Source organism: Anomaloglossus baeobatrachus, chromosome 12 (genome assembly GCF_048569485.1).
Source record: "Anomaloglossus baeobatrachus isolate aAnoBae1 chromosome 12, aAnoBae1.hap1, whole genome shotgun sequence".
NCBI lineage: Eukaryota > Metazoa > Chordata > Amphibia > Anura > Aromobatidae > Anomaloglossus > Anomaloglossus baeobatrachus.
The window spans coordinates 114,561,698-114,579,231 of NC_134364.1; the positions used below are offsets into that span (position 1 = coordinate 114,561,698).

General features: G+C 47.3%; 1 protein-coding gene across 1 annotated transcript in view; it reads left to right on the forward strand.

Annotated features, from left to right (window-relative positions):
- Positions 1-4,565: 4,565 nt before the first annotated feature.
- Positions 4,566-17,534, forward strand: part of LOC142258533 (cysteine-rich protein 2) — a 102,817-nt gene continuing 89,848 nt past the window's right edge. Inside the window, exon 1 of the mRNA XM_075331159.1 lies at positions 4,566-4,720. Coding sequence (XP_075187274.1) covers positions 4,678-4,720 — 43 coding nt within the window. The 5' untranslated portion in view covers positions 4,566-4,677. The remainder of the gene's footprint in view (positions 4,721-17,534) is intronic.

A 17,534-nucleotide genomic window follows, 5' to 3' on the forward strand; every position in this document is an offset into this window, starting at 1 on the left:
GTCCTCGTTCCCCCGTGGCTACGGTCGGCATCCTGCTACGCTCTGTGCTCTCACAACACACACCAGTCGCATAGAAGTGACGTTACCGCGCAGGCACGGTGGAAGACTGATGATGCATAGAGCGGTGCCGGCCGCTCTATGCAATATCAAGGCAGTGTGCGGTGATGGGAGTGCGGTGACGGGAGCACGGTGAGTGACGGGAGCGCGGTGACGCCACCGCTGACACCATGCAGGGGGCCCAGTGTCAGCGGTGGCGACTGGGTCATATAGCGGCCACCGCGCCGTGTGGTCTGCGGCAGAGCAGCGCATCTCCTCTCATAGAGAAGAGCTGGCTGCTGATCTGCCGGGCGGCTGCGGGCCCCTAACCTCCCGGGCCCAGTCGCAATCGCGACCGCGGTAGTTACGCCTACATATACACATTGTATATATATATATATATATATATATATATATATATATATATATATATATATATATATATATATATACAAAGCAAGAAGGCCTGCAGAGACACTATCACATGTTTCTCAACGCTGGCAGGAAACTAGCCAGGTCTTTCACCGGGAAGGAACAACCACGGGAAGGGCAGTCTCCAGTCAAGGAGACCACCTATGCCAAACATGGTATCCATCCACAGACAGCCGTTTCGGGGTATTTGCCCCTCATCAGTGTGGAGTAGGAATCTGGCTAGTGGGACATTGCCTAGTAAAAGACTATGTGAGCAAGGATGGTTGACCTTAGGGAGATCAACATCCACCACTGCGGAGACACCATCACGTGTTTCTCAACGCAGTGATTCTAGAGCAATGCACCCTGGGAAATATTCAAATACCCCGAAGCGGCTGTCTGTGGATGGATACCATGTTTGGCATAGGTGGTCTCCTTGACTGGAGACTGGCCTTCCCGTGGTTGTTCCTTCCCGGTGAAAGACCTGGTTAGTTTCCTGCCAGCGTTGAGAAACATGTGATGGTGTCTCCGCAGGCCTTCTTGCTTTGAATATTTCCTAGGGTGCATTGCTCTAGAATCACTGCGTTGAGAAACACGTGATGGTGTCTCCGCAGTGGTGGATGTTGATCTCCCTAAGGTCAACCATCCTTGCTCACATACATATATATATACACACACACACGCACACGCACACGCGCGCACGCACGCGCGCACACACGCGCGCTGGAATCACACTTGCGAGTGTAAAATTGGTCCGATTCTCATGCCAGAACGTAGGACGATTTTAGTTCACTTTTCATCAGTGTGCTGTCAGTGTGCAATCAGTTTTTACCCTCAACAGCTGCTACTCATGTACTGTTATGTACCGGATCATTTACAGTGGTCTCTGCTACATGCGTGAAGTGTATTGAGAAAAACGGATGTCACTAGGATCGTGTATGTGCCGTCCGTGTGACATGCTTTTTTTTTTCACGCACCCATAGACTTGCATTGAAGAGACTCGTGCGAGAAACCCACCAAAACGCAGCATGCTGCAATTTTTTTCTCAGTCCGATTTGGACTGAGAAAAAAAATAGTAGGTGGGAGCTGCCTCATTGCTTAACATTGGTCCGAGTGCAATGCGAGATTTTCTCGCATTGCACTCGTGCGAGTTAATCGCAAGTGTGAAGCCGGCCAAAGGGGCAGCACAGTGACAATTTACCTGTGGTGCAAATTCTCTGGTCATCATCCAAATAATCTCACAAATAGTAAAGGCAGCACTCAAATAGAAAATGCAAAAAAAGAGGAATATTTTTAGTGGAAGGGGAAAAATCTGCAACGAAACCCCCCAAAAGTTGCAGATATGCTGACGAAAAAGCAGTACCAAGTATGCGATGTGTGAACCTAGCCTTATGGTATAGACTCAAGATTGCATAAAAAAAATTATATATATATATACACTGCTCAAAAAAAATAAAAGGTACCGTAACACTTAAACAAGGATTTTATATTTTGGTTTTCCCGTTATTTACTTGAGCAGTATATATTTTTTTTTTTATAATTTTTTTTTTTTCTGTGCATCTATTACAGAATCCAATTATTGTTCCTCCACCAACTTTCAGCAAATATTGCTAACGAGCTGCATGTGAAAGGTTTGGAGCCAAACCACAGAATTTTTTTTTTTCAGGGGGTAGGTTACTTGAAAACCAAATATTGTGGGGACAACGGAGGAAAAAATAAGGGATTTGACAGTGGGAAGCAGATTGTATAGTCACGTGTCCCTATGTTTGCCTACGACTGAATTCCCAAAAAACGGTAAAGTCCAACATATAAAACTTTGGACTCTGACCTCCTTTCCAGTGATAGCCGGACATAGTGGGCAAAAGAAGGACCCTGTCAGAAAGGAGGTAAGAGGAAACTCAAAATGTCTGATTTCAGAAGTTGGGGTCAGGCCTAAACACTTGTTCTCTAAGGCTACTTTCACACATCCGGTTTTTGCTCTGCGGCACAATACGGCGCTCTGCAGAAAAACCGCAACCGTTTTTTTTGCCGCCGGTTGCGTTTTTTTTTGCATAGACTTACATTAGTGCCGTATTGTGCCGCATGGGCTTGCGTTCGGTCCGGTTTTTGCCGCATGTGTTAGATTTAGCCGATGCCGCGGCCGGATGGAACGTTGCCTGCAAACGTTTTTTGCTCCGGCAAAAAAAAAACGCATCACGCCGCATCCGGCCGCTGCGATGCATTTTTCAATGCATGCCTATGGATGCTGGATGCGGCGCAATGTGGAAAAAACCGCATCCGGCCGCCGCATGCGGTTTCTTCCACTGCGCATGCTCAGTAGCGTGCCGCAACCGGAAAAAAACGGACCGGCCGCATGTAAAAACTTATGCAAAGGATGCGGTGTTTTCACCGCATCCGTTGCATAGGTTTCACAGCCGGATTGAGCCGCACTGCTCAAACCGGATGTGTGAAAGCAGCCTAATAGAAGCCCCAGAAGGAGCCTGATATAAATGCGGATTCCAGGACTATAGAGGTGTGTTCACACTGCCTGTGAGGCGCCTATCAAATATAGCCCATAAAGGAGCAATATGGCAGCTTAAGGACATGAGACCGGGGTGGGATACCTGCTGATCAGTCGTGTACACCTCCCTGCCGGTATGAGGACTCAATGCCCCTCACCGTCCATGAGAAAGTGAGTGGCGCTAACCTGACCCTTTTAAAATACCATCCGACAAGTCAGGTACTGATAAATTTTCTACGGCCAGAATTTAACACCTCGGAAGCCGCCAAAACCTGACTTATAAAACTTGATGTTTCTTCTCCAAAATAAAATCTCATAAAAAAAAAAGGAGTTTTTGAGGCAGATCTGATAAAAAAAACCCCCCAAACCTCCATGCATTTCTTTGTCTCTGATCCGCTTCAAAAACTTTTTCTATTGACTTCTATGGCAGTCTTTTGAGTGCCCCCCGCCCTCCCCCCCTCAAGCATTTGGTGGGAAAAAAATGCTTTTTTGAGGTTGACCCTGATGGAAAAAAACGCCAAACTTTTAAGGGTCTGTTCACATTGAGTTTTTAAAGGAGAGGAAACGGAGCGGAAACTCTCCAAAAAAAAAAAAAGAATTAAAAAAACCCCTCTAAATTTGGAGTTTTTTTCTTAAAAACTAAGGGCAGGTGCATACGTTTGGCAAATACTGAGGTAAAAAAACGCACCAAAATGCTGAACATGTGGACATGGCCTGAAAAAAAAACTGTGTGCACATACGCTTAACACATCAAGTCAAAATGGCTGCAAAAAAACATTTGAAGGTGTTTTACGCCTCAAAACTGCCAAAAAAACACCATTTTCGAGAATCAGGGGAAATTGAGCGGGAACTTCTAAGGTTTAAGGAGCTTTGAGGAAGATTTCAGGGAAGCTCCTCAAAAACTCATTGTCCTCGGGGTCAAGAACAACAAGTAACAGCGGAGTTTTTTGGTGGTTTTTTTTTATATATATATTTGTTGACGTTTTTTGTAAACATTTTAATTATTTTTGGTCATTTTTTTGCAGATTCCTTAAATCAATGAATGAAAACACTGACAAAATGCTCAAAAAACCCATCTGAGCGTGTGTTTGGGCACTTTCTAAGCATTTTCAGCTCAGAAAACGCTAAGGTTTTCGGAAAATGGCAATAAAAAGACACAAGAAAACGTTTGTGGGGAAAAATGTTGAAAAAACCCACAGAGAAATGCTGAAAAAACACCAGAAAAGGAAGCATTTCCTCAAAAAGATGTACGAAAAAAGCAAGGTTTTTTTTTTTTATTCATAGAAGTGAATAGGAAGATTATTTGTAAGTGTTTTTCCACAGAGAGACAGAAAAACCCTTGGAATTTTTCTTGTCTTTCTGTGGATTTTGGAGCTGAATCTGTGGCGGATTTCCAGGCACGAGAAATGAAAGGATGACAGGAAAGTCTTCATATTGTCACAGTAAAATGCACTGAGATGATGGATTTTTGTCTTTTTCGCCCTCGTGTAAATTGAGCCTCTCATTTTGATTCCCTCTGCAGAAAATGGCATTTTGACAGACGGTAGCCTGTGAAGTAGCAGAGAGGAGATAATGGCGGGCGGGGCCGCCGGCTGCTGGTGCCAATAGGAGGCTGAGAGGCACGGAGGGAGTGACAGGAGGAGCAGCCACTGACGTGCACCCAGAACGTGGGAGGCTGGTAGCGGCCACAGCACCCGGAGCCTGTGCCACAAAGGACGCGCCGCTCCAGCATGGCATCCAAGTGCCCGAAGTGTGACAAGACCGTGTACTTCGGTAAGACGCCATTACTGACTGCTGCACCTGCCAGAGATGTGACGGGGCAGCGCTGCTGACAATCATTGCCCCATCACCATACATTAATATGCATGTGCCTCCATTGCAGGATGCTGCACCTGCCATCAATGTCCCTGTCTGTTCTAATACATTTGCATGCCAGTGCCAGGCATCCTCACCCCTGCCAGTGCCCATCCATGCCAGTGCCAGGCATCCTCACCCCTGCCAGTGCCCATCCATGCCAGTGCCAGGCATCCTCACCCCTGCCAGTGTCCATCCATGCCAGTGCCAGGCATCCTCACCCCTGCCAGTGTCCATCCATGCCAGTGCCAGGCATCCTCACCCCTGCCAGTGCCCATCCATGCCAGTGCCAGGCATCCTCACCCCTGCCAGTGTCCATCCATGCCAGTGCCAGGCATCCTCACCCCTGCCAGTGTCCATCCATGCCAGTGCCAGGCATCCTCACCCCTGCCAGTGTCCATCCATGCCAGTGCCAGGCATCCTCACCCCTGCCAGTGTCCATCCATGCCAGTGCCAGGCATCCTCACCCCTGCCAGTGCCCATCCATGCCAGTGCCAGGCATCCTCACCCCTGCCAGTGTCCATCCATGCCAGTGCCAGGCATCCTCACCCCTGCCAGTGTCCATCCATGCCAGTGCCAGGCATCCTCACCCCTGCCAGTGCCCATCCATCTCCATTCCAGTGCCCATCCATGTCCAACCAGTGCATATCCATCTCTGTCAGTGCCCATCCATCTCCATGCCAGTGCCCATTTGATGCACTGCCTGTGCCCATCCATTGCCTTGCCAGTGCCCATCTATCTTCATGCCATTGCCTGCCATCCATCTCCATACTAGTGCCCATAATTTTGGCACCATTTACAGCACCTGCATCACATAAATAAGCAAAAAAAATTGTAAAATATGCAAAAAAAAATCAGATTTAGATAATGTAAATAGGAGTAATGGACGTAGATGACTATAAGAGGGCATTGATATAATATTCAATTAGTAATTTGTTTTGTAATATATGTATATATTTTTTGCAATAAAATAATTTATATTTTTTTGTAGTATAAATTTTATATAGTATTAATATTAAGTATTAATATATACATATATTTTTATTTTTTTGTTTTGCATCTTTTATTAGACATAGTTCTGTCATATATATATATATATATATATATATATATATATATATATATATATATATATATATATATATATATATATATATCTATCTATATATATATATATATATATATATATATATAGATATATATATATATATATATATATATATATATATATATATATATATATATATATATATATATATATATATATATAGTAAAAGATATATATTTAAATTAATAAAAAAAACCTAAAATATTATAAATGAGCGCTATAATGGTGGCATGTACCTCCGACCCAGATAGATAGATGGATATCTATCTGGGGCGGAGGTACATGCCACCATTATAGCGCTCATTTATAATATTTTAGGTTTTTTTTATTAATTTAAATATATATCTTTTACTATATATAATATATATATATATATATATATATATATATATATATATATATATATATATTGTGTGTATGTATGTATTTTTTTTTTTTTTTTTTAGTAAGTTATGCTTTATATATGCATATACATGTGTATATTTATAAATGAAAACCATAAACTATTTTTATTGCAAAAAAAAAAAAAAGAAGATATATAGATTATATTTATGTGTTATATACTATACTTATCTTTATATCTTATGTAAAAAATAAATATATGGGCAATGAGGATATAGACCAGCTCACCCGTGACCTCTTGTTGTCCTGAATGATGCACAGATCCAGACCGGGAGTAGGTCTTGAACAATGTGGTAAAAGAAGGAGGGATCCAGCAATTATCAAGAGGTTCGATTGGCATAAAACAATGAATGTATTTATTAGTAGGAAAACTAAAAAAATATAACAGAGCTGTAAATAATAAGTTGCAGGAAATAGTGCGTTACGGACAACGCGTTTCGGCGGTATAAACAGTCTTCTTCATGGTCCAAGCCAAAACAGTTACGGCTTGGACTGTGAAGACAGCGGTCTATACCGCCGAAACGCGTTGTCCGTAACGCACTATTTCCTGCAACTTATTATCTACAGCTCTGTTATATTTTTTTAATTTTTCTACTAATAAATTCATTGTTTTATGCCAATCGGAGCTCTTGATAATTTCAGGATCCCTCCTTTTTTATATATATATATATATATATATATATGTCATGTTTTACATAATTATAAATTGTGTAATGGGGTGTTGGGTGGAGGGCATGCCAAGGGGGCACCAGTATAATAATGAATATTCTAGGAGCTATTTTATTAGATTTTTTTATTTATTTACATATATTTTTTTTTGTCTGTCTATAATATTTATTCACTTCCCTTATATAGAACCATTAATTCCATAACACTTGCTTTTTATATACTGTGTGTTTTTTGCCACCATGCTTGGTGTGCTGCGTCCATTTATTATATTAAATGAAATAATCAACATATTAAAATATATTTATATATTTTTTAACAATAAAACATCTCTTTGATCTCTGTAATGATAAATTCCCGTTTTCTGGCCTCTTCAGAGGTTTTGCCAGGCATACACAGGAGTCGGGCGTGTCAGGAGATTACGTGTGGCACCCCAGCCACGCCAAGATCCTAGCAAAGGGATTTGTCTTCCAGACATACAAACAGGCGGCTTAATACGACGGACGCGAGTCACTACAATGGATATATCTACCATAAAAGCCAAATAAATGAGCTAATAAAGTTGATTGTAGTGAGCGGAAGCTTCTGCTTTCCGGATGTTTTTCTCTGTGTAGTAGTTGTGCCCGCAGCAGCCCCTGCGCTTGCTTAGTATCAGGTTTTGCATTTTTATATGATCTTTGTATTAATATTATTGCACTTTGTAGTTATAGCAGTTATACGGCTACTTGGTTTATCCACGAGGGCGTAGGACACGTCCTGCATTTATGAAAAATGGCGTAATTTGCACCAAATCTTAGAGCACTCACTTCTCCTTCACCACTTAAAAAAAAGTCTTATCTTAAAGGTGTTCTCTAGTTTGGGAAAATCTCTCTCCCCCGGGTGCAGTTTTTGTTTGTTTGTTTTTTTTTTTTGTTTTTTTTTTTTTTATAACAATGTGTTTTGCTCCCTCTCTCCTGGTCCAACGCTGAGTCTCCACCACAGCTTCCAGTGTCTGTTATAGTCTGCGGCGCTGACATCACATTGACCACACTATAACTAGTCAGTGAGCGCAGTGACTCGTGCCATCAACTCAGGTAGAACCACTGTGCACAGCGATTGGCTGCAGCACTGTCAATGTGATGTTATTCATTGATGTCAGTGATTAGCTGCAGCTCTGTCAATGTGACGTCAATTAGTGGCTGGTGCCATCAACTCAGCCAGAACTGGTTAGCACAGTGATTGGCTGCAGCACTGTTGATGTGATGTCATTCATTGACCTCAGTGATTAGCTGCGGTGCTGTGAATGTGAGAGCAATCAGTGGCTGCTGCCATCAACTTTAGCAGAACCGCTGAACTCTGTGATTGGCTGCAGTGCTGTCAATGTGATGTCATTCATTGATCTCAGTGATTGGCTGCAGCATTATCAATGTGATGTCATTCATTGATCTTAGTGATTGGCTGCAGTTCTGTCAATACGATGTCATTCATTGATCTTAGTGATTGGCTGCAGTTCTGTCAATATGATGTCATTTATTGATCTCAGTGATTGGCTGCAGCATTATCAATGTGATGTCATTCATTGATCTCAGTGATTGGCTGCAGCGCTAACAGAAACAGGGAGGAGCAGCAAAGATTCATCAATGGACCTGGGGATGGGGGAGAGGGTGAAGAACTGTTTTGTTTGGTTTCTATAATGAATCACAGCCGGGGGGGACAGGGGATCTCTGAAATCAGGAAAATCCATTTACTGACAAATTTGGAGAAAATTACTCAAGTACAATTTATTATTTTTTTTTTTATCCATGGTAGTACATGGCAATGACTTCTATGTAGAAATACACTCATATACTGTGTGTCGAAACCTCACACCAAAGGGTAAACACCTCGCCTCCTTTCCTCCATCATTTTTCCGTTTTGGCGCAGGTGTAATAAATGGAGTCGGATAGTGATAAATACGTTTTGGGCGTTTGTGACAATGACATTTCACAATTTATGTAGAGATGTTGGCGCGACGGTAATGATAAATGCCCTCCTTTATTATTAGTATTGCATTTTGGGATCCTGAAGAAGGGCTTTTGCCCGATACGTTACTGCTATATGCGAGCTACCACTGGGGTGATACGGAATCAAATGTGCATTGAAGGGATTGTGCCAGGGGGCACAAGGGGGTGTCTGCCCATTGCGACCCCCAGCGGTATCCAGACATCACATGGACCGTGGTTTGTAGAGGTGGCGTGGGAGCCGAGCTGCCGCTCCATCAGACGGGGCACCACAAGGGTCCTACCGGTCAACCTTCCAACAATCAGTATGTTCTCACCAGACCTTGCAAATTAGGGGTCCCCAATCCATGGCACGTGGTTCGCAGTTATCTGCTGGCTCAGTGCATTAGTTGTGGGAATAGTGGAAACGTGGGATGAAATGAGAGGAGTTATTAAAAGCCATATTGCTGCCTCCTCCTTGTTGGTGCCTCCAAATTTTCTTAGCTTGTTCCCACGCCATCTTCCCCATCATTGTTAGCATTCCTGTGTGTGGAGCACACTCGGAAGCGGGTGTCAGCTGTTTTCCACAGTCTGCACTCACAGGCAGGTCCCAGGACTGGAGTTAGCTCCAATCCCGGAACCTTAACCCCCCCCCCCCAAATATGCTAAGGTCAATAGGAGCTGGGATTGTTTGGGTACCCTCTTACCTTTTTATTCTAGTTGTTTCCTCTTGGTTTTACGGCTTCTATGATTTAATTAACAGAATGTGGCTCACGATTCTTCCTCGGAGCTGAACATGGCCCTCATGGTACCGAATGTTGTGGACCACTGCTCCAATCCACAATCCGCAAAACGTATTAATGGAACATGATACTGCCTCGCTGCCGAAAATTTACTCAAGTCCTGGCTGCTGGGTGTCAGCTATTTACTGTTCCCTGCCTGTTGTAAAGTGTAATCCACCTGTAGCAGCAGAGAAGCAGGCGCCGATTACAGGGGAAGAGCTTTGTGGGGAGGGTGTCACGCTAGGTACGGGGAAGTACCAAGCAGAAGGGAAAGGAAACCCTGCGTCTAGGGAAGGGAAAGATGGTGACCCCTGACCAAATCTACTACAGGTCCCTATGGTTCCTCACTACCCTAGGTAGGTTCCACGCCTATGCATTGAGACGGATACCTGACCCTAGGCATCCCTAGTGCTGGGCCCTAAATAGGGAACAGGTGGGATGAGCTCTTCATCAACCACACTAAACCCTATAGAATACACAAGGAGGTCACACTGTGGCGGTGGGGAGGAGGCATGACTTACTTATCCACAGATGACTCAGGTAGACATGCTGCAACAATACTACAGATGAGTACAAGCCACCTGCTTGCAACCAGAGCTAGAATGAACTGAATAATATCACCAGCACCAGTCCAGGGAAGATGGGTGTATTTAAGCACTAGGGGAGTACTGATAATCAGCAGCTGGATAGGAGAGATCCGCTGGGTCCTAAAGAGATGAAAACCCATCAGGAAAGCTATCTATTACGATAAATACTAACAGCAGGAACAAAAGAAAGTCAGGGAGCATTCTGCGCAGCCAAATGCTATGACCTTCTACTGCCAGAAAACACATGACGGTCTGTCACCTGTGACACACCTGTGACAGAGGGTCTCCTGTCTGCCAAACAGTTTTTGACAGACAGGAGAAAAAGAGACAAACAGCATACAGTCAAAACAGACTTTGGGGCCATTGAACGATGGCTAGAAAATGAGGTATGGGAAGTTCCAGCACCTAGTGTGCTGGCAGAATGCTGTTACAGGGAAGACACGGGATCCAGGCATTAAGGTTCACAGCACACGGTTTTAATGTCCAAACAAAAAAAAGTCCACAACAATATATACATGTGCCTCTCCAGCAGAGAGCTCAGGGAGTTGTGTTCACTCCCTCACACCTGGCACACCTGCCCTCGTTCCTGTTTCCATTTAACCCTTCCTTCAGCCTGTAGGGAAACAGGATTAACCCTAGAGTGGATTTACTTTCTATCATGGAGTGAGCACAACCGGGGCGAGACATACCGGCCGTCATAGATAACCCCGGTCACAGTCTCACATACCCCCCCCCCCCCCTCAGTTCAAGCGTGCGGGGTTGAACTCCCGCCATCAAACACGGGCCGCGGGACAAGGCATCGGCGTTGCCCTGCAACCTACCGGCCCTATGTTCAACCGTAAACCGGAAGTTCTGCAGAGAAAGGAACCACCGGGTAACCCGGGCATTCCGTTCCCTGGCGGACCTCATCCAGACCAGTGGAGAGTGATCCGTCACCAAGCGAAACTGCCGTCCCAGCAGGTAATAGCGTAGGGACTCCAAGGCCCACTTGATCGCCAGGCACTCCTTCTCCACTACGCTATAATTCCGCTCGGGAGGGGTGAGCTTCCTACTTAAGAAGGTGACGAGGTGTTCCTCCCCCTGAACCACCTGAGACAGCACTGCCCCCAGGCCGACCTCTGAGGCGTCAGTCTGTACTATGAACTCCTTCCGGAAATCAGGGTGTACAAGAACGGGCTGTCCGCACAGGACCTCCTTCAGGGCCCGGAAGGAGTCCTCTGCCTGCGGAGTCCAGCGCACCATGACGGACTTCTTGCCTTTGAGAAGGTCCGTCAAGGGGGCTGATAGTCCCGCAAAATCCTTTACAAACCTCCTGTAGTATCCCACGATACCCAGGAAGGCCCTAACCTGCTTCGTGGTCAGGGGTCTAGGCCACTTCTGGATCGCCTCAACCTTGTTAATTTGGGGCTTAATCACTCCTTGGCCTATCACGTAGCCCAAGTAGCGGGCTTCCGTGAGTCCCAACGCACATTTCTTGGGATTGGCTGTCAATCCGGCTGTTCGAAGCGCGTCCACCACCGCTTGTACCTGTTCCAAGTGGGTCTGCCAATCGGAGCTGTAAATAATGATGTCATCAAGGTACGCTGATGCATACGCCTGGTGGGGTTCCAGCACTAAGTCCATCAACCTCTGGAACGTGGCTGGAGCGCCATGTAACCCAAAAGGCAAGACAACATAGTGGAAGAGACCCTCCGGCGTAACAAAAGCGGTTTTCTCCTTGGCGGACTCCGTCAGTGGCACCTGCCAGTACCCCTTGGTCAGGTCGAGCGTGGTAAAATACCGCGCCTGTCCCAGCCTATCAATCAGCTCATCCACTCTGGGCATGGGGTAGAGATCGAACTTGGATATTTCGTTCAATCTCCTAAAGTCATTGCAGAACCTTAAGGAGCCATCGGGTTTTGGTATTAGGACGATCGGACTAGCCCATTCACTCCGGGATTTTTCGATGACCCCCAGGCGTAACATTGTCTTTACTTGCTCCGATATGGCTTGTCGTCGAGCCTCCGGTACCCGGTATGACTTCAGGCGTACCTTCAGGTGGGGCTCGGTGACAATATCATGTCGTATCAGACTAGTCCTACCGGGCAGCTCGGAGAAGACATCGGGGTTCTGCTGAACCAACCGTCTGGCCTCTCGCCTCTGAGTCTTGGTGAGGGCTTCTCCAATCCTTACTTCCGGTTCGTCCTCTCCGGAGGTCGCTGGAGCCGGAGGTGAACGACCCGAAGAAGAGGGAGATGGGGAAAAAACAGCCATCAGGCTTTCCCGTTCCTGCCAGGGTTTTAATAGGTTGACATGGTATATTTGTTCAGGTTTCCGCCTACCGGGCTGCAATACTTTATAGTTAACCACCCCGACTCTTTCCTTTATCTCGTAGGGGCCTTGCCACTGAGCCAGGAATTTACTCTCTGCCGTGGGGATTAATACCAACACCCGATCCCCGGGTTTAAAGGTCCGCATGGTAGCTTGTCTATTGTAGCGGCCGCTTTGCGCGGCCTGAGCCTCCTGTAGGTGCTCCTTCACAATTGGCATGACCGCGCTTATGCGGTTCTGCATACCCAAAATGTGTTCAATCACACTTTTATGGGGGGTGGGCTCTTGCTCCCATGTTTCCTTTGCCAGGTCCAACAATCCCCGGGGATGTCGCCCGTATAACAACTCAAAAGGCGAAAACCCCGTGGATGCCTGTGGCACCTCACGGATGGCAAACATCAAATAGGGAAGCATCATATCCCAGTCTTTCCCGTCTTTTGAAATCACCCTTTTTAGCATGGTTTTCAGGGTTTTATTGAAACGCTCGACTAAACCGTCCGTTTGAGGATGATACACAGACGTACGCAACTGCTTGATCTGGAGTAGCCGGCATAGCTCTTTGGTCACTTTAGACATGAATGGGGTCCCCTGATCTGTAAGGATCTCCTTGGGCAACCCCACCCGGCAGAACACAGCAAACAACTCCCGAGCTATAAGCTTTGCTGCAGTATGTCTGAGAGGTATCGCCTCGGGATACCGGGTGGCATAGTCAACGATCACTAGGATGTGTTGGTGCCCTCGAGCAGACTTTACGAGGGGCCCCACCAGATCCATCCCTATCCGTTCAAAAGGGACTTCTATAATGGGTAACTGTACCAACGGACTGCGAAAATGGGTCAGGGGTGCGGTAAGCTGACACTCCGGGCAGGTTTCGCAGAACCGTTTTACCTCCCCAAAGACTCCGGGCCAATAGAACCTTTGCAATATTCGCTCCTGCGTTTTCTTGACCCCTAGGTGGCCACTCATCAGGTGTTTATGAGCCAAGTCGAGGACCCGCCGACGATGCGGCTGGGGCACCACCAACTGCTCTACCCCCATGCCCCGTATTTCATCTACCCGGTAGAGTAAATCCTGCTTAAGAGCGAAATGGGGGTACCTTACCTGGGCACCGGGCAGCTGTGCCACTCCGTCAATTACTGTCACCCGACTCCGGGCATGTATTAATGTAGGGTCCTGGAGTTGGGCAGTCCCAAACGTATCCGGGGACGCCTCCAACTCCGGGATGGGTTCGACCGTCTCAGCCTCTCCTGCCAATACCTCTAGGGGCGACCTATCGGGTTCACATTCTGTCCCTATCATGGGGACGCCTACGGCAGGTGTCCCGGATTCATGATTGTAGGGCTCAGGTCCCGGACTGACCAATATCTGAGGAGACTTAGGGGGTCCCTTCCATAAAGTCCAAAAATAGGGCAGATCCCTTCCTAGGATCACGTCATAAGGAAGAGTGTTAAGAAGTCCCACCTCATGTTGCACCTGACCGCAAGGTGCTGTGATGGTGACAATCCCTGTGGGATAGTCTCGGCGGTCCCCATGTATGCAAACCACCCCCACGGTACGTCCTGTGGCCTTTACTTTAGCCCTCAAGGTGGATCGCACAAGGGTCACTAAGCTTCCGGAATCCAACAATCCTGTAACCGGACATCCATTCACCTGTATTTGGCACAAGTGGGGCTCCTTCTCTGGGGAGACCAGGTCAGCGGTACACACCACCTGAGCATACATTGAACCCCGCCGGGTAACCCCACAATCCATGGGCTCCGTGGTGAGTGGACACTGGGCTTCCATATGTCCCACCCGCTGGCACCGCCAACATCTAATGGGGACGGAAACCCCCTTGACGGGTTGTCGTTTAGGGTACAGAACCTTCCGGACCTCAGGATTGGCGGCCTCAGGCGGGACGGTAGGGGACTCCTGCACCGTTGTCGGCGGTGGGTCCTTGGCCCTAGGCTTGGAGGGGCCGGACCGACGGGCGGTACGCAAAGTCTCAGTGTCCCGTATCAAGTCCTGCGTAGCCACATGCCGCTCTACCAGGGACACTAATTGGTCCAGGGTACTCGGGTCACCCTGTCCTACCCACCGTTGAACGGTGACGCGTAAAGTGCGCACAAAACGATCCACTACTACCCTTTCCACCATCTGCGCCGGGCTCAGAGTGTCAGGCTGCAACCATTTTTTTACAAGATGCAACAAGTCATAGGCCTGGGAGCGTACGGGTTTGGCTTCCTCATAGAACCACTGATTTACCCGCTGAGCCCGTACATAGGTATTCACCCCCAACCGTGCCAGTATTTCGGCTTTTAGGGTCACATAGTCAATGGCGTCCTCGGTACAGAGGTCCAGGTACGCTTTTTGGGGTTCCCCCGTCAGATAGGGCGACAATACCTCAGCCCACTGGGGGGTCGGCAGCTTTTCCCGCTCGGCCACCCGCTCAAACACCGCCAGGAACGCTTCCACATCGTCCCCCGGGGTCATCTTTTGCAACGCTTGTCTCACCGCTTTCCGGACGCTGCCGTCATCACCCGGTCCCGGGGTTGTTGCTGCCGGTCCGGCACGGATCGACTTGGCCAGGAGAACCATCTGTTCTTGGTGCCTTTTTTCCTGCGCTTGCAAGGATTGCTGCTGACGTTCCAACGCCCGGAGCAGGTGTGCATTGGTCTGTTGCTGCTGTGCATTAGCCTCTTGTAGCTGTGCATTAGTCTGTTGCTGCTGCCTTAGTATGTCCTCCATGGCGTCACCGGGTTTGGGCTGTAGTATAGCCGCTCGGATCCAGGACATGTGCTGCTGGGTCACCAGGGATGATGCTACACCTCACCGGCTGTCATGCCCGCATTCTCCACCATATGTGAGGTAGCACGGTCGGCTGCGCTGCAGAAGACACGGGATCCAGGCATTAAGGTTCACAGCACACGGTTTAATGTCCAAACAAAAAAAAGTCCACAACAATATATACATGTGCCTCTCCAGCAGAGAGCTCAGGGAGTTCTGTTCACTCCCTCACACCCGGCACACCTGCCCTCGTTCCTGTTTCCATTTAACCCTTCCTTCAGCCTGTAGGGAAACAGGATTAACCCTAGAGTGGATTTACTTTCTATCATGGAGTGAGCACAACCGGGGCGAGACATACCGGCCGTCATAGATAACCCCGGTCACAGTCTCACAATATATATATATTATATTTAGATATATATCATGTGTGTGTGTGTGTGTGTGTATGTATGTATGTGTTATATTATATATTATATATTTTTATGTTTTGTTTTCCTCAAATATAAGAGCAAACACAATGTGATTGTAACCCAGCTTGCCCCATTTTCTCTAGGCCGTTTCCTGGCTCATTTCCCTTGGTAATTTGTGCATTCATGGTCCTGACGTCTTACGTCGTGTCCTTGTTGGTGCCAGACGCACTTATTAGAATAAACATATAGGATGCACTGTGCAGACTTCAATAGCGTCCTTTGTACTTGCCGTAAGGGCAGGGCTATTTTTTAGCCTTTTTTTTTTTTTGCAAATCATGGTAATATTGGAAGGAGCTTTGTCACCATTGCAAAAGGATTGAGACGGGGTTTGTGTACTTTTTGGCGGTTTCAGGGAGGTATATTTTAACAGTACTTGACAGCTTTTTTTTTTTTTTTAACCCAGTTATATTAATTATAGGATAACGGATAAATGTGTCACATGGGAGGCATACTGGTAAAACAACGTATACTCGCCTCCATAGTTTACTGCCTGTGCAAGCACAGCCTTTATATTGATCTTGGCCGGGTCGTGAACTGTGGATGTTGTCTGCTGGGTCAGGGGTAGTCAACCAGCGGTCAGGTTACAGGCCCACTGGAGTTTGGAGGTGAAAGTGCAGCACCCAGGGATATGGGGTACTCTGTTCTGGGCAGTGTCTCTCTTGGGGGATGTCTCGGTGGTGGCTGCTGCCAGGTTCCATGCCCTGGGCACTTTTTGTAATGGGGATATATTTACAAGGGATTAGATTAGAGGTCATACGTGACACCACTTGCGGTATTGCGGCTATATATCTAGGTGGAGCCGCCGCTGCAGAATGTCACTACAGGGGCTGGTGTTATTTGCAGCCTGAATGGTAGGCCCTCTGCAAGCAGGGCCGGGCCCCAGAGGATGGGTGATGTGACAGGTGTTAGAAGAAGGGAGTCCACACCAAAGTTTAGTGCAACAAACTGCTTTTACTCACGGCTGGCTGGTAATAACTGGTTGCCCGAGGCCGGCTGGTTTCACCTCCAGGTCCCCTTCGTCCTAGTGCCAATCTGGTTCTCTGGTACCTTCTTCCCCTGCACCTGTCTCTGGTAAGTGGGTCCCCGTGGCGTAGAGCACCTGGGGGTCCCCATCCGGTGGCTTGTCCACTTCTGTCTGCCTGATAGTAGTGTGAACCCTGTGGGGATGGAGTCTCTGGTCCTGTCCCCAGTTCTCCCTTTGCTATTGAGTCTTCGGATTCTTTTAGGGTCAGCAAGGTCCTTGATGGTCCCCTTGCTGTGCAGGTGTTCACAGGTCGGCTTGGAGCTCTTTCCTGTCTTAGGGTCCTGTACCCCATCGGTGCGTAGTTCCGGAGGTACTCCACCGTACTCCACTGGCAACTACTTCTCCTGGGTACCAGGTCACCGTTAACCCACGTCAGACCGTCCCTTCACATCCATCTTCACACACCACAGTCACAGACTACTCTCAACTACCCTCCACAGTCTGCCTCTCCCACCTGGTCAACTAGTGGACTGGAGTGGCTCCACCTCTAGGCGGCCATCCATTGGTCTAACCCTAGCTTAGTACCATTGTATGGGGGATTGTTGGGGAAAACTGGGATTGCCTGGGTTTTTGGTGTTACCGGCACTGGATCTCTGGGTCCCTAAGGGGGTAGGCCCCGAATCTTTGTGGGAATGCAGAACCTTGTAGCTCCCTGAGGCC